Genomic DNA, 17111 nt, shown 5'->3' on the forward strand with positions numbered 1-17111 from the left:
TCTATCCATGGACGTCAAGACGTATACCCGAATGAATCCTATGCATTCTCCTAGTCAATTCTCACAGCACGGGCTTCGAACAGATCCCCTGCTCGATGTCAGCAATAAAGGGCGGGGCGGTGTCCTATTGCGGAATGTTGCTGGCGGCACTAGCTTCAATGGGAAACTCGGAATCTCTCGATGGAAAACACACGAGGCCAGTGAAATCGTGAAGTGTCAACTACAAACTGATTTTTCAAGGTGTCTTTGCGCCAAGGTACCAAAACGTTGATTATCGCAGATGCGATTTCTATTTATGATCTGAGTTTCACCCATAACTTTGGAAACGTTCAGGGTTTTCCATCGGTCATGACTATTTAAGAATTATTGAAAGTGGCCAGACATCTAGACATGCTCACAGATAGCAGCAAATGGCGAGAGGATACCTGCCAGAAACAGCCGGCGAGACTTGACATCGTGTACCGCAACCGTCGAGCTGGGAAGGCTCTTAGCATCTCGATCCTCCACCATCTTGAAGACCTCGCTGTTCTTCCCGCCGCGTTCCTCGATCTGACGGGCAATGTTATTAACCGCGAGAACAGTAGCAGGAACATTCACGTTATAAGGGTTACTCATGGCCTTCATAAACGCAATCGAATTAGGGAACGCTGCAGCAATGAGGTTTCCATCGGCATCAAGGGACAGATTATCCAAGGGGTAACCAGTATGGATCTCGTCAATCTTGAGTAATTGACCATCGACCATTTTGTGCACCGTCAAATGTCCAGTCACCGAGTGAGCCACATAATACAGCCCATTCTTGTCGTATACGATTCCATTCGCGAAGGAGAATCCATCTTTCGCAGCAACATGACACCTCCCCGTGTCAGATCGGCAGTATGTCAGACTACCTCCACCAACCAGCATCTCGAGATCACGAAACATGCCAGTTTTGGTATTGTGGTCGTTGGTGATGACAAAAGCCAGACCGTCTTCCTCCACAGCAAGATTATTAGGCGAGATGATCGCGTCACTGGCGATGGTCTTGACATGCTCCAAGATCTCCGTGTCGTCATCCAGGTCAAAGATCTCAATAGTAGAATTTGCACCCATTGCATAAGCATCCAGGAACTCTCCAGTAGCCGAGTCGACCGGAGGTCTATGATTGATCAACCAAAATCGAAGCCGGCCTTCAATTCTGCGAACATCAAGCCCGACCAGATCCAAATCATCCTGGTATCCGCCGACTTTGAGTTGACGCAGGCCATATAGCCCATCAGGTCCTGGCTGATCGATGTTCAACACTGAGATGTGATCCGTGCGCGATCTCGCGGAGATGTTGTATTTGTTGCCTCCCGGAGACCAGCCCAGTCGGGAGTCAAGACTGGCACATGTTGCATATAGCTTTCTCCCTAGGCCATCAAGCCATATATCTTCGCAGCCTTCAAGTAGAGGATGACGGAGGTGGTTGCAGGTCCATGGGAAATCGGCGAATGACTGGATCTCTCGTCCGATGCCGATAGTAGTAAAGATGATGTTGTGCAAGATGGATCGGTAGAGTATGCCCGTCGCGAGAGCAATAACAGCCCAGGCTATCGCCTTTGGACTGAGGACTTTCTGTGTCATGTTTCTATGTGAAAACGGCTGGTGGACAGTATACAAAATGTTGCTTGACTCATGAGGCTGACGCTGCTGCTGGGAGGTTCGGCCCCCAACTGCTAACATAAGCAGACAACAGGGATCCTGCAACGGTACAAATCACACTACGACGTGCATTCTAGTCCAAAGGCCATTTGACTTAGGCCAGCCGTATAAGTGGAGGGATTTATGAACAATTCAAAGAAATAACGGCAAAGTGCCGGTCTATTGATGTCTGTGGATCATGTCTAGCGTACTTATCACTATGATTATCAAGACCCTCATGCTTCTCTCGAGTTGCCATTTTGCTTACCGCAATGGCAAAAAACATATTTGTCAAGTAAGATAGAGTCTCTAAGTATTGATTATTAAATTTGTTGATCAAAGGACTGGAAACAATCTTATCTTAAATTATCCCGTCAACACTCAACCCAGAATTGGATCAAGTGCGACTGTTGAAGGAATGTTAGCATACATGCGGCAAGACAGGGTAGTCAACGTGGAGCTAGCCTTGAAGCTGATCGAAGCCTCTCTCCATGTACTCCTGGGCCCACTAATTAGAGCAAAGAGGTACGAGTCTGAATTGGCATTATCCAAGCCATAGTAGAAGTTGCACCCTGCATTCCGACCCGTGAGTTCATACCACCAAGACAGAGTGTATGTCTTCCCCACAATGGTGTTGATAGAATTGTGCAATGATTGCAGTACCGAGGCCTGCGCCGTTGGAGAGTAGGAGACCATAGGGGGGCTATTGTAGCAGAGCTGTATGACATGCTGGCAGTGCCAGTCCTGATGGATGTCCAGGGGGTAAGGACAAGGACACCGCCAGAAGCGCCAAATGAGTCACCACCATCAAAGTTAGGGTTCTGGATCAAGTTTATTAACCACTACAACCGAGACTGCAAGTGTTACCGTGGATGTCATAGAAATTTCGACTGTCACGTCTACTTCGTCAATCCTTATCACAGTCACTGTAGTACCCACAACGGTTCAAACTACCGTCGCAATGACCGTGGAAAGTACAAGCAACGTTGAAACAACCACAACCACCACAATTGTCACAGCAAGCTGTCGCCACACCAACTTGCGGTATGCCGTTGCAGTAGCAGTGATATCTGTAATTTGAGTCATTGTCTGGCTATCCGTAAAGTCTAGCGTTTTAGTAGTGATCTGAGTCGTAGTAATCTCCGTGATGACCGTTTCCGTAATGTCCGTTGTAATGTCCTGTGTCGTCTGAGCTGTTGCCAGAGTCGTCATGTCAACAGTAGCCGTGCAAGTCAAATCAGTCGTGACAGGTACCGTGACATAGACTGTCAGGGTGGCTGTTACATCTTGGGTGATTGTAGCTGTCTCAACATCTTTGGCAGTCGTAGTAGAGAAGGGAATCACAGTCTCGGTCAAAGTCACTGCATCACAAGTGGAATCTATTAAATTGCGACAGAAAGACCGTCCTTTGGGAATGTGTTCAATCAATTGAACCAGCTCCTCGCCAAAGTCTTCGTCGTCATCGCAGTCAAAGTCATCCTCTGCCTCGTGGGAAGGCGGAGGCAAAGCTACCGCAGAAGCTGCTAGCGCGAGTACCAACGACTTCCAGATGCTCATGATCGTCTTGAACTCTATCTACAATAGAGAAACATGTTAATGGCCATGGCAGAAAGTCTCCAGGGGACTTATACCACACCGACTCTATTCGCCAAGTCCTGTCCTCGTGGCAAACTGCTTTGAGCTAGAAGAGAAAGCGCATCTTGAAGCGACGAGAACCCTTTCTGGCCGAGCATGAACCCCTAAATTGGACATGTAGCCCGTTGAGGCAAGAACTAGTGAGGCGCTAGTTTACTGGTGGAAATTTGGGGAGAAACAAGGGACCGCACCACCAGGATCGCGCATCCGTCTCAGGTACCAAGGTGCCATCCGGCGAACGCTGCACCCACAGTTTGAACAGCCGAGTTATCTGTCACATTGATGGGTCGGACATGGCTCATCTCCACGACAGGGAATTTGGTTGAATTGCTGGGCGAGAAATCACGGAAGAATCAATCCCATCGCGCTGAGGACACCGAGCAATTTCTAGCAAAACGATAGGCACCTTCGAATACACGTCTGATTCTTTGGGCGGGAGTGTATTCAGTCTGGAGTAGAAATAACACCTGAGAAGATTTCACTACATTCAATAGACCATGGTTCAAGAAAGGAATCACGAAATCTCGTCCACTGGCACAGCGAACAGAATTGACAAGAGACCCGCCAATTGTTTCACGAAAAGGTAGAATTGCAGCCGTCAGATCATTACAAAAGACGAGAGGAGGTTCATCATGACCACTGCCACCAACCGGGGCTGGCGTCGTCACATAGCGCTAGCATTGAAGAAACGCGATGGCTACATGTGATTGATTTACGGTGAAGTATTGTGAAGCAGCGAAAGGCGTCTGATCAAGCCTACCAAGGGAGACATGCACATCTATCTGGAGACAACTGCGTGCTATGCAGATATATCTGAAGACAATATAAATGATAAATTGTGAATCGATATAATATGTAGTGAAGGTAAACTGAGATGTAAATCAGGTGTGTCTTGACAATATCAGGCTTCCAAAAAAGGGGTATATATAAGACAGCTTGAGAAGTGAAATGAAGACAGAAGAGATGCCAAGACGGGTATCGTCGTTTTGAAGAGTCCAGCAGGGATTCCGGAGAGAGATCCGTAGTGTTCCAGATGCGTATGAATGCAAGGGAGTGGGATGCGGTCATGATATTGACAAGAAGCAAATGCGGGCAATGTAGGTCTGTGCAGACACCATTATGCGATATTGTGCGGCGGTGGTATATGGTTTTAGAAAAAATTGTATAGGTAGAAGGTTGGGAAAGGGGGCTCAGGTGTGCTGAACGATGCGAAAAGAGAGATGTAAAAGTCGTGCATTATGTGCATGGGTGGATCATTGAAGGATCATGCGAGATTGCCGAGCAGCCGTCTTGGTAAGTTTCCCGGATGGTGGAGGTGGGAACTCCTCGATGTTGCTTTTCCGTCGGTCCTGAACGTGCTCACGGACCTGCTGAGAGCCGTAGAACCGGCCGGTCTCCGAGACGTTGGCCGGCCGGGGGGTTGGCGTTGGTGCCTGCGCCTGCGCGGCAATGGAAGGAGGGATCTTAGGGAGTGGACAATTTGGTGGTGGTGCCGGAGGGCCCATTGATAGGCCCAGGCCTGGCATGCTTTTTCGACGAGACATGCTATAGGGAGGTTGGGCCTGGGTAGGCAAGGACGGCAAGGGTTGCGTAGGAGCGGGCTCTGCAGGAGGCAGTGGAGGAGACATGGTTGGCATTTGTACTTCTGGGTGCAGCTGGATGCCAAGTCCAGATCCAGAGCGACCAACCAAGCTCAGAGGCCTAGAAGGTGGAGAACTCGTGTCGGAGGCTCGAGGTACGCGGGAGAAATTTGGGGCTGGTTGTCCCGAGCGCACCATCCTTGAGAGAGCATCCTCGGAGTTGAACGTCCGTAACGTCCGCCTACTAGTTGCGTCGAGAGGCATAAAGGATGGCTCCGAAGATTCTGTGTGGCGCGAACTTGCCATGCTATATGTGGGCGACTGCGGGGGAGAGGACATGTTGGAGATATTGAACTCGGTGCTTTCGCCTCGGCGAAGAACACCAGCCACCGATGCGGGCTGACCATTGACGATGGGTGTTGGTCCCGGTCTGGCCGCAAACTTTTTGCTGAATAGGGGAACGCTGAAGTTGGGAGCTGGTGGGGAGGCACTTCGAGCCAATTCTTCAGGGGAATGCGGCCGGCGGTGAACTAGTTTGTACATGTTCGGGACGAGTTGAGTTGAGAACGGCCTGCGGCTGAGACACGAAAAGTGATTGGCGCTTGTTCTGGCTGGCTGTGGGTGAATTGCGTGCGCGTGTTGATTCCATATCATGTGGCAAGGGAACTTCTGGCGGAGAGCCAGGGAGGTCTGTAGATGTGAACGATGATCGGTGCGCATCGGAGGTGCTTGTAGACATGGATCCAGTTCGGGAGTCAATGATTGAACGGCGGTTCATAGAAACATAGGAGCTTCGCCGAGACTGGTAAGTCATCCCTCTGGCAGACGTACTATCATCCTCCTCATGAGGAGATTGCAGGTTCACCGGTTGCAGGAATAGACTGGAAACGCGATGCGGGTCTTTCTTAACCATTTTCCGAACACTTGACTTGGACCGAATTTGAGGCTCCGGCATCTCATCGTCTTCAGAGTGCTTCTCGGTCGTGAGCTTGGGCCCTCCCCTAGCTTCAATCTCCGTCCGGACCACTGTCAGCCAAGAGATCATCGATTCGGGATTATCGAAAACCAAAAGAAAGCTGCTTGCCAGACGTCGCGTGTTTGCTCGGTGGAAGCCGAAGCGCAATCGTGGCTTGGACGGCTCTGATGGCTCAGGCCCGGTGTCTGGCGTCGAATTTTGAGAAATCTGAAGGACCCAGTGTTTCCCCGGGATAGCATCACTGGCAAACGCTACCGATTTGGGACCCAACGGCAGCATCCTCTCCGGGAGACGGTCGTTTTTGCCTTCGCCTGCGTACTGAAGGATATAGCCGGTCGTAGAAAGGACGTATACCTTCTTTGTCCATTCAACCTTGTTTATAGTACTAGATAGAGTCCGTGTATGTTTCCGTTCTTTTTGCTCCTTCTTCTTACGTGCTGCATCGGCTGCTTCGTCTTGCGCTAGCGAGTTGGTTCGGCCACTGTCCGGCTCGCTCTTCCCCATTGTCGCATGAAGTCGCAGAATTGAATCTGCCGAAATGGCAGGCGCAGCAAGACACTCATGTTTGAATGATTGGGGATAGGCCTGGAATAGAGGTGGTGGCTTCCAACCATACTGTTCCTGAGACCGTTGTTTAGAATCAATGACTGGCTGCGGTGCTGGGCGCGCGGTTGTCAAGGTTGCCGGTGGTTTCGGCGTTGTTGGAGAGGTCAAGGTGAAACTTGAGGCTACTGTCTGTGGTGACAGGACGTCGGGAGAAAGAGAATTGTCGGCTACGGGGACTGTTTGTGTTGCGGGCTGTGCCTCCTCAATCTCAGCCAATTTGGGGTTGGGGGCCGCAGCGCGGGCAGCTTTGTCGCGTGCGAACAAGTTGCGCAAACTGCTCTTAGAAGTTTGTCGCTTGACTGGACTCTGGAGAGGAATTGGCTCCCTGGAACCATTAATGCTAGGGTAATCTTGTGGGCGCGGACGCTGCAATCGCGACGGCGCTTTAGTTGGTTCACCAGATGGCGGGTGACTGAAATTGGTCTGTAGCGGTGCGAGTCGATGCCCTCTGCGCTCACCAAATGAAGGCGGCACAGAGTCCGGAGTCACGGACATGTCGCCCATGTCCTGGGTCATCTTCACTGGCGTCAGCAACAGCGCATTGCCGTTTGAAGATGGAGGAAAAGGAGGCGATCAACGAGGTAATGATCATCGAGTGGGCAACGTGGGCGCGCACTAGGCGAACGTCATCGGACTAAGAGAACATGGAGAGAAATCAAGGAACCAGGAACCAGGAACGAGGGAACACGGAAACACGAAATGGTACGATGAGTGGAATTAGCGAGTGTGGGGGGGGGAAATCATGACCTTCTAGTCCCCCAACGTGATGTGAAGTGCATACAGTAAAATTGAGGCGCGCTAAAACTAGCCACCCCTGGGCCTTTCATTTCATGGCTCCTTTTATGTTATACAAAAGTACCACGCAATGACCGGTGCCTACAGCTTATAGCTTACAGCCTAACAACCCCCTACAGCCTACAGCCAACAGCCAACAGCCAACAGCCTACGGAGCCCTGCCTCACGGCTAAATTAAATCAGAAATCTCGATCCTCAAGTGGAGCTTAACGTTCTTCTCCACTGAGTTTCAACTTTCCTCTCTCGGTAACCTGTCGTGCCACGGTATAGGACTCGTCTGACTTCTCGGGTCTCACTTTGGCCCACACTTCAATCCTTGTTCGGACTCAACACATCCCATCAGCTCGGCCCCATTGTCACAATGCTGCGCCATCGCAATATCCTTGACCGTGAGGCCGCGCGGGCGATGAGTAGTCCAGTGAACATCGACCGAGCCGATCCGCTGCGCGCGTTAGTTTAACATGATCGAAATTCCTCGTTTCGATGCCCGCTTACCACAGTCATAGTAGGATGGTGTTTCTTCGCCGCGCTCTCCGAGGCGATCAGGTTCACGAAGGACTGGCACGAGTTAGTCCCAAATAGTTCAGTCGCGCTTTTCCAAAAGAAAAATTACATACGACGGCCTTGAAATAGCTTTTGAAATAGAATGTCTTGGTCACACCCATTCCGTCCGCGTCCAGTGCCCATCCCTGCTGCTGCAGCGCTGCGGTGTCCGATCCAAGCTGCTGCGGGTCTTCGCCTTCTGCAAAGCGCGGTGTCGGCGTGTTGGAGGCCATTCGGAGTTGGGGAGCGAGAGGCAGCAGTCGAGGTACAGATACAAAGACGGGTCTTTGCAGGGCAATTCGTCCGAGACGCAGAGCGGGGAGGCTTGCCATGGCTGCAGCTGCTGCGGTTCGGAGTTGAGAGCTCGCCAGTCTGGTTCTCGCCAGTGCACGGGCCAGTCTGCTAATCTTATCGGGGTTTCCCTGAGTGAAATACACCACGTTCCAATACGTCAATTGGAGACGCAAGGTAGGTATTTCAACTACGGTCAATTGACGCATGACTTGAGCTTGACAGTCCCCCAACGCATTCATCCGTGCTGATGTTGCCACGTGATCCTTCATGACCACAAACATATCGGCCTTAGTGATGCTCAAGGTGGTGATTGGCAGAAAATCAAATGGATTGTCAAGTGGGTACGCAATACATGCGTTGGGAAACTGTAGTGAACATCATACAGTAACAATGCGATTCAAGAGTGGAGATTCCAAAGCCCTCGATATCGTGCATACTTTTCCTCATCAAACGTCATTTTACGACAGGATGAGGTGCTAGAAAGCGAACACAAAGGTATACGGAAACATAGCAAGGGAGGACAAAACTTGTAATGAGCAGCTTTGGGACATTAGGTAATGTCGTGTATAAGCCAACTTTGTGGCAACTAAACGGTAATGCATTAAGGGCAGAAGTCAGATGCCGAGGGTCACAGCAGGCAAGTGACCCTGAGCACTGTCGCCCATCAAAATCATAGCGACCCTAGGTTACGGTACTCACTTTAGAATAGAGGCCGTATTTGGTAAATACTATCGAGTGATTGGCAGATCCCCGGGAGAGAGTGTCAGAAGCTTTCAGGTAGACCTGGACGACACAAGAGATGCATGTGATGCATGTACAGTCTCATATCATTAGTATTTGCACCCCAGTACTTCGACCCACATATATTCTGCCGGTAGAATAGAGTTCTATTTCTAATAACTAATATGCCACCCTTCATACCGAATCACTTCCTCTACACGATGAGGCATAGTCTTAGCTAGATTAATAAAGTGCCTAATCGTAAGCTGTTCCCACGTAGCCTACGCTATATCTACTAGCTCTGCCTAAGTAATATTATTATTAGGCATCTCGCGAAGCCACGGCCGTAGCTTTAATATATTAGCCTTTAATAGCCCCCAGAGGTTCTTAATTAGGTTTAAATCTGGCGAATAAGGCGGCTAATCTATTACAGTAATATTTAACTCACGGAGAAGGGTTTGGACAATATATATAATATATATTGGTGCATTATTATATTAAAAGATAGTATCCTCGTTCGATAGTAAGGTAGGTAGGATACTACGATAAAGATTATAAATAATCTCTTTTGTGATACCCTTAACGATCCGTAGTAAGATCTCCGAATAAAGGAATTAAGCCAGTCTTTCGCGGAGCGCCTAAGAAATAAGCCTAGAATATTTATTTTGTCTATTTCCCTTTCGATAGAGTTATTTAGATACTAGACTCGCGCTCTTAAAGCTAATTTTTAGGAGGAATAAATATCTACTCCTTCCGAGTACCTTATCCGCGTTTAATAGTTATTTTATCCGACCAAAAAACCCTTTTTTAGTCCTTTAGTATAAAATAGCGATAAGCTAAAGCCTAGGTAAGACGTTTCGTAGCGTAAATAGGTATAAGGTAAGGTCGGTTTATCTTTCGCCACTTTCGGAGGCCTATATTATACATTAAACGCTAGATTGATATCGCTTTAACCTTATAATTAACCTCAGTAAGCAGATCCTCGCGGGTAATATTAGGGCGGTTTTAAATAGTATCATATATACGGTCTCGGTCCTCCGCAGTAAGCTTACGAGGTACGCTAGAGCGAGGTAGGGAAACACCTTTTGAACGCTTTAGATCTTACCGGAGGGTATAGTGGATAGTAGAAAGAGGAATATCAGGGAACGTATTCTTCTGGATACGTTTTGCACCCCATTTTGCTGATCGTTTTGACTCACATATACGCTCGCGTATATATAGTTCAAGCTTAGGACTGCGAGGCATGGTTTAGAGGATCATAGGAAGAGGATTATAGGCAGATAATAATAGGGGTTGTGGGTGGATATAATGGGTAGGCGGTGTATTAAGGGCGGTCAGGATGCAATGTACTGGGGTGCAAATACTAATGATACGCCACTGTATCGTGCGGGGTCATGACTCAGCTGCTCAACGTACAATACATGCCTACCTCTGACACAGCTCGGCTTCCTGCAGTTGAGAGCAGAGAGGTCCTTTAGGTCTAGCTATGACAATTCGCCAGGTGAGTGCAAAAGGGTCAGTAGTAAACAGGGATAGGAAGCTATTCGAATCATGCAGTACCATCTTGACGCTCACGCGCACGAACAAGATTTGACTTGTTCGGACTGGTGGATGCAAGGCATATTACCGGTGGCATTTGCTGTCCGAATATACGGCAAGGTATGCAAGAAAACTAGCTTCTTATATTAGGGCGGGCAGAGACGTGATCATCATGGAAAGGGCTGTTTGTCCCGCTCGAGTCTTTGACTTGTTTGCCCAGGACTGCCAATGCATGGACGAGTTCCATGGCCATCAACATGAAATGCCTTGCTCATGTAACTGCGACAGTCTTCACCAAGTCCCTAAAAACGCATATATGTAACGGAGTTGGTTCACGACCGCCCCGGATACATGCCACCGACCACTCCAGCCTGCGCCACAATATACCAGACTTTTTCCCCGGAATTGGTCAGATCATTTGACCTACCGTGAATACTACATTGCCACTCAGCCATTGACTAGAACAGGACGACGGTTGCCGGATATCGACCAAGCCACGCGAGCTCTCCGCACAGCTTGCCTATCCGACCGTGGAGACGCTCCACCATTCTGGTTCCCGGGGCCCCGATTCAACCCCAAGTGTTACTATGGCCCACCTTCAGTACGAGATCTGGAGAAATCTGGAGATAAAATGTAACGAAACATGAACATTCAACCGAGGAATCAGCTAACGTATACAATTCGTGACCTGCATCCCGCCTCGCAAAGTCTCGTAACGTACATGACATCCCCAGTTTGTAAATCTCGACTTTTGCGCAGAGAAAAGCAGAGAAAAGCATCACACCTAAGACTCAATGTCTTGCGACACTATCGTTCAGGCACCGTAATGTGCGAGGGGCCCGTAGGTTATTAATCATGCAAGAAAATCAGATAACAGCCGACCGGTAAAAGATAATTAGAGTTCGCCACGCCCAGCGCAAGGATTTGTGCGATTGAAGACATGCACAGAGAAGTGAAAAGATGTGGAAATGCTGATAAATTTCCAGCGAGAAGGGCTCAACCCCGCTCGTAATCGCCTTGACTGCAGATTTCAGAGAACCTTTTCAGCATCAACCATACTGTTGCGGCGGGAATTGGCCCGCGAGTTGGCCCGCGAGTTGGCCCGCGAGGTGACGCGCGAACCGGGGCGGCTGCCCATCGCTTGCCGCATGCGGAGATCCTGCGCGGATCGAGCGTAGGAGCTCGCACGCGACGCCATCGGGACCTTGGAAGGACGGCGGCTCGAAATGGCTGCGTCGTGTCGAGCTTCGGAGAGTTGCTGAGCGAAGGGGGAGCGCCTGCGGAGAGTCGGGCCCTTCCAGTAGATCACGTAGACTGCAATGACCAGTACAACCGAGATACAGACTAGAAATCATGTTAGCATTTTTCATGGGGGTTTTCAGTTTTTATTGGACGTACAGAGAATGGTGCAGGCATATGGAACGTGGTATTTGTCGCCAATATTGGTGAAGAAAGGCGTAGCCGGGATGGTGAGCACACCAGCCAAGAAATCGCGAGACCATCCGTTGCCGCCGGTTGCGGAGGCAGAGTAAGGGCCGTAGGCACAGATCATATAATCGATGGTAGCCATGTAAATGGCATAGTTGGCAATACCAATGATGGCAGCAAAGATCATAGAACCAATCCAGTGGCATTGGGGTAAAGTGGTCCAAGCGAAGCCAATCAGGCCAATGGGCAGGCAAGGCGCGGTATACAGCAGCCACCACAGACGAGACTCGTACTGGGCGCGTTCACTCTCGGGGTTATCGTGGCGCTCCTTCACGTTGCGTTTGATGACGGGGAACCACGAGAACCACGCAATGAAGTATCCAACGACAATGGGAATGAAAGCCAGACCCTGCTGCCAGGTGTTGAATCCCCACTGGCTGTAGACCAGAGAAAGCGACTGAATGAACATGAAAATCAGAGCATCACTGAAACCACTCAGCAAAGAGAGCGTCAATACGATGGGCTCGGTCAGGAACATGCGGAAAGGACGGATCCAGGTGAGCATGAGCTCACGCGGGGGGAAGCGTTGGCGGAAGGACATGCCCTCAGTAGGGCCCACAATATTGGGATGCTCGCCGCTCTTGCGCATCTTCTTCGCAATGCGATCCATCAGGACAGTGGTCCGGGTTTCGGGGACAAGCAACAAGTGCATGATCTGAACGAAGCCGCCAAAGATCAACTGAATCCAGATGTTCCAGCGCCAAGGGAGATACGCCTGAACGAAGCCACCGATAACAGGACCGAGAACTGATCCACCGACTGAAGAAAAGACGACAGCCGCCACGGCGTACTGTTGAGTGTCGGCTTCCCAAAGATCTGCAATCATGCCCAAAGTTACCGAGCCACCGGCGGAAGAAAGACCACCGAGAGCACGGCCAACCATGATGGAGGCGAAGTTGGGGGCAAGAGCCACGGGCAGCTGAAAACAATTGACAAGGAAGAGAGAGGCCTGGAGAATAGGCTTGCGACCCAGTTCCTCGCTCCATGGAGCCCAGAGCTCACAGCCGAAAGCGTACAACACCAGGAAAATCATGGCACCACAACGCGCCGCCTGCATGGAGACACCAAACTCCTCAGAGATTCCCGCCAAACCATTGGAGTAAAGCGAAGTATTGAAGTTCATGGAGACCTGCACCAAGAAGATAACACTGATGATCATCCACTTGCGCTTCTCGCTGAAAGAATATCCGAGCTGGTCGTAACACATATCCTCGGTGAGCACGACCCGTCCGGATGGAGTCGTGGGCTCGAGTTCGTACCGCCCATCGCCCTCCGACTTCTCGCTCATGACGGCATGAATTTGATCGGCCTGAGTGGTGCTGGAGACATCGGAGGACGGCACGGGATCACGGCCGCCGCCGAAATTGTCGGAGACGCTGGCCATGCTGAACTATTGATAGTTAGTATCGGCAAGGTCCGCGATAGAACAAGTGACACTCACTCTTAATTAGATGTTTGGGGGGATCAGGACAGGGCCCAGAATTATAAGAGAAGAAGAGGAGAATGGAAATCAAGAAAGAGGAAGAAAGGAAACAATAAATACAACAGCAGGAAACAGAAGGCACGATGCGGCCAGTCTAATGCGGCGATTCCATTTCCCTGGTTCCATCGACCGATTCTTTTTTTTCGCATTTGATTTTTCTTTTTTTCTTTTTTCCTTTTTTGTTTTAATTTAATTTTGTTCTATCTGAATATAGTCTCCAGTTTCCTTACGTTTTTCCACAATGTCCAGAACATTGCTCTCGTTCCCGACCTTCCTCTTTTTTCCGTCAAGCGGCTTACCGACTGATCGTTTCCCCGTGGGTGGTATACCCGCTTTTTTTGCGACTCATCCCCCCGACTCCCCAACTCCCCGAATAGTTTCTGAGTGACATGAACTCGACTGGATACAGCATGATACCATGCACACGATCTGCAGGATTTCGAAGGATGCGCTTACGCAAAACCACGTACCCCGGTCAGCGTTTGCCTCTGCATAGGCCTATGCAACGACCTCGATGACGCCCCCGGAAGAGACGCCCCACGGGCAGCGCATGCACCGCAATTGGGCACTCGGCTCCACTCCGACAACGACGATCGATGACCGCCCTCTGAATTTTTAGCCAAGGAAAGCAGAAAAGATCGGGAGAGCCCCGAGACTACCGCTTTGGGTCCTAGGTTTAGAAATGTCCGCATTAGGGAAATGACATCTAATGCATCCGGAACAGAGTCTAGATCTCTGTTCCATTTCGCGATGCTTGCAACATTGAATCTACAGTACCGATGCGATGTCCAGACGTCCAGAAGTCCAGAAGTCCAGAAGTCCAGATGGCGATCTCTCGTGTGGCGCCCCGCAAAGCAAGGAGAGCAAATTCTGCCCGGGGTCGCATGGGTTCCCAACGATCCAGAACCCAGGGACGATGACGCAGTTTGCCTCCATTCTTTTTAGTCAACGGAATCGCCGTTGGTCTACTATCACTACTCTCCGCCTTTTTATGACCAGCCTGTTGCCATGGCCGCCTCGTGCCGATTTGAATGAGGGTCCATGAAAGGCGGGCCGCTGGGAGTGACGTCAAGATGGCTGACCAACACCTATCACAACGAGCGTTTTGCCGTGGTTCAGTCAAAAATCAGGAGCAGGCACAGGGCTAACCCGCCATGGCGTGGTCCATTACGGGCGTGGCGCCAGCCCACTTTCATCAAGAACAGGGGTCCGGAACTCTTGTTCCGACCGCGGGCTCGGGATACTCTTACTCTTGTGTGTGTTTTTCGTGGTCCCGAGGGATTCGGACCGAGTCTTCGCGATCTGCCCATCCGACATGCCCTCTCGTCCTCCGATGTCCGGTTTTCCAAGAAGTCTGGAAGGCCGTCAAATTGTCAACCACATGAGGGCCGATCCCAAACCCTTGCAGAACCCGAACCCCTGGTAGCCCGTGCGTCGTCGATACTTTCGGCCCCCCTTGTTCCATGGGGAGACTTTTGCTCGGTCAGTGACTGTACTTCAGACCCCAGGGAGAAGAGAGGTTGGACCAACCCATTCTTCTGGTCCACCCAGTCGCATCGTCGAAGTCGGACCGCATCATTTACGATAACCGGAAACAACTAAGGCCGCAACCCGAAGAATGTGCGATGACACTTCTGCGGTTGCACAAAGACATCGTCCGGATCTCCCGGACCGCAAGCCACGCGAGCCCTGTGTGGCGATCAGTGGACTCCGTAAAGTATATCAAGAGCCTGACGGTCCCTGAGAAGAATCGAATTTTGCTTCGAAAGTTTGCCGCCACCCGTCCCACCTGGAGACGCCGGTGGGGACGGAGCAGATTGGGCTTGGGGTCTACAAGTTGAGCGAGCATAGCGATCATATCAAGGAGCCAAGAAGAATCCTAAAACAGTTGCAACCTGCCCAAGGGTCGAGAACGGCTGGCTCACATAGTCGCCGATGGAATATGTTGCTCGTGGCGCTCAGTAGAACCCCAGATCCGGTAACAATCACGTGCTGGCTCCGGGCAGCGTTTCGTAGTCAGGTGACGTTCCCCGCGATAGCGATCAGTCAGCAGGCCGTCATGCCGCCCGACTGAGCATCGGAGCTTCCTAAAGCTCGACCATCTCTATCATACGCCGAGTTTGTCACCATGTCGCCCGATTTGAACTCTCTTCCACTCTCTCGATCTTCCTCGTCTTCTTCGTCGCTGCCACATCGCAACGTTCCACTTTCGCCCGGAACAGTCCCCGCACCCGTGAATCCTAATACCACCTCCCCGCGGCCATCCCGTGGATCCAGCATGGGTCGATTATCAGTCTCCGAGCGACGCCGTTCAGCAGCCGGCATGGCTCTCAATTTGAACGATGTGACCAATATGGGCTCGGGAAGTCTCACCGAGAATCCCTGGTCCGACCATCGCTCCTCCATCGGGCATGCATTCCGCACGGCTAGTCCCACCAGTTACGGCGGCAGCCCCGTCTTTGCGACAGCAGACCCGCACCACCAACGGGCACCATCTTTAGGAGAGCTGCATCAGGAGTTAGAACAGGAGCAAGAGGCGCAAGTGGTGGGTCATCTTCAAGTATACCGGAGATATGCATCCAACTGAACTTTCCTTGTTATAGAACCGTCTTTTGCAAATGATCCGCAGTCAGCAAGCTCAGCTGCAACATCTTCAGCAGAATCAACAACAGACCCCGCAGTCGGGCACAGCTGTCGTGGATGATATCACCCCATCGTCGGAACGGTCAGCCTCGTTCTTCCCTACCATGCCCCCACCTGCACCATCCAGCAACAGACTATCCATCTCATCGCTGTCCAACCGGCCACCAAGCCTAACCAACTCCCCAAATATTCGACCACAAGATACGTCTCGCGGCTCAGACGGCACAGAAGCATTCCCCACTTTACGAGAGAACTCATCGCGACGAGGCAGTCGAGACGAAAGCTCATTCTACCAAGCCGAAGCAGCCATGCTCAGCCGCGAGAATCAAATGCTCCGACAAAGAATCCGAGAACTCGGTAAGTTGTACCATTACTTGAATCCCAACCTTTAAAAAAAATCCCGCAGATTGCGGAAGACCCCACCCCGAACGAAAGTGGAGATGGTTGAGCACAATCTCTAACACCCCACAGAACGACAGATAGGACACCTGACGACTACGTCAGATACTCCAGCTACCCATTCAGCAGAGTCAGGGCAAGAGGGGGTGGAGACGGACCTGCAAGTCGTGGGATCTTCCGAGGGGAAAGCATCTACCTGAGCTAGATCCCCCGATCACTGAACTTGAACCTTCAAAGGGGTCTTGATGGCGGGTGTTTCCTGTTCCGGTGAAGATTGACATGTCGAGTGCACGGCCTCTGTGTACAGCTATGCCAGCGAAGTTGCTCACATAAGATCATAAGATGATGAAACCATACGGGGATTATCCATTCATCTCTCTTAGCTGCTAGTCTCAGAGCGAAGATAGGTGCTTTGAGTCCATGGATTGGCCCCCCTAAATCGCCATGCAGGGTGGGTGAATGATCCTTCAGCGCTGTGCGCATCGAATGATGGCTGCTGAAAAGTATCCTTTCATGGAGGCCTACATTTTGCAGGCTTCAGTCGGGATTCCTGGGATTCCTGTGGAGATTGGCGCACATCGAGTGCACTCATTGCTTGGGCTAAGGCTGTATATATAGCTTACCTTAAGTGCACCATCTAAGACCCCGAATTTCGGGGTCTGGAGACTCCCCACCGCCTGGGCACCCGGAGTATTCATTCAATAGAGAATTATTCTCAGTCATTTTCATATGCTCTGACAAAATAACA

At 50.7% G+C, this 17111-nt stretch overlaps 5 protein-coding genes across 5 annotated transcripts; 1 reads left to right on the forward strand and 4 right to left on the reverse strand.

Annotated features, from left to right (window-relative positions):
* Positions 1-384: 384 nt before the first annotated feature.
* N7477_008786 (uncharacterized protein) lies at positions 385-1605 on the reverse strand (the record flags this gene model as incomplete). The annotated part of the gene is made up of 1 exon (XM_056970449.1): positions 385-1605. One exon carries the CDS (start codon positions 1603-1605, stop codon positions 385-387), a length of 1221 nt encoding a protein of 406 aa, XP_056820481.1.
* A 1002-nt stretch (positions 1606-2607) lies between these two features.
* N7477_008787 (uncharacterized protein) lies at positions 2608-3219 on the reverse strand (the record flags this gene model as incomplete). The annotated part of the gene is made up of 1 exon (XM_056970450.1): positions 2608-3219. One exon carries the CDS (start codon positions 3217-3219, stop codon positions 2608-2610), a length of 612 nt encoding a protein of 203 aa, XP_056820482.1.
* A 1331-nt stretch (positions 3220-4550) lies between these two features.
* Positions 4551-8129, reverse strand: N7477_008788 (4a-hydroxytetrahydrobiopterin dehydratase; the record flags this gene model as incomplete). Its single annotated transcript, XM_056970451.1, has 5 exons — positions 4551-5353; positions 5409-6980; positions 7561-7696; positions 7750-7812; positions 7872-8129. The coding sequence occupies 5 exons, from the start codon at positions 8127-8129 to the stop codon at positions 4551-4553; spliced, it is 2832 nt and encodes a 943-aa protein (XP_056820483.1).
* A 3251-nt stretch (positions 8130-11380) lies between these two features.
* Positions 11381-13222, reverse strand: N7477_008789 (uncharacterized protein; the record flags this gene model as incomplete). Its single annotated transcript, XM_056970452.1, has 2 exons — positions 11381-11694; positions 11749-13222. The coding sequence occupies 2 exons, from the start codon at positions 13220-13222 to the stop codon at positions 11381-11383; spliced, it is 1788 nt and encodes a 595-aa protein (XP_056820484.1).
* Positions 13223-15449: 2227 nt separating this feature from the next.
* N7477_008790 (uncharacterized protein) lies at positions 15450-16563 on the forward strand (the record flags this gene model as incomplete). The annotated part of the gene is made up of 3 exons (XM_056970453.1): positions 15450-15866; positions 15925-16321; positions 16436-16563. The coding sequence occupies 3 exons, from the start codon at positions 15450-15452 to the stop codon at positions 16561-16563; spliced, it is 942 nt and encodes a 313-aa protein (XP_056820485.1).
* Between the last annotated feature and the right edge of the window lie 548 nt (positions 16564-17111).

This window comes from Penicillium maclennaniae (genome assembly GCF_028827695.1).
Source record: "Penicillium maclennaniae strain IBT 15551 chromosome Unknown utg000007l:1.0-4884863.0:1.0-4888362.0, whole genome shotgun sequence".
NCBI lineage: Eukaryota > Fungi > Ascomycota > Eurotiomycetes > Eurotiales > Aspergillaceae > Penicillium > Penicillium maclennaniae.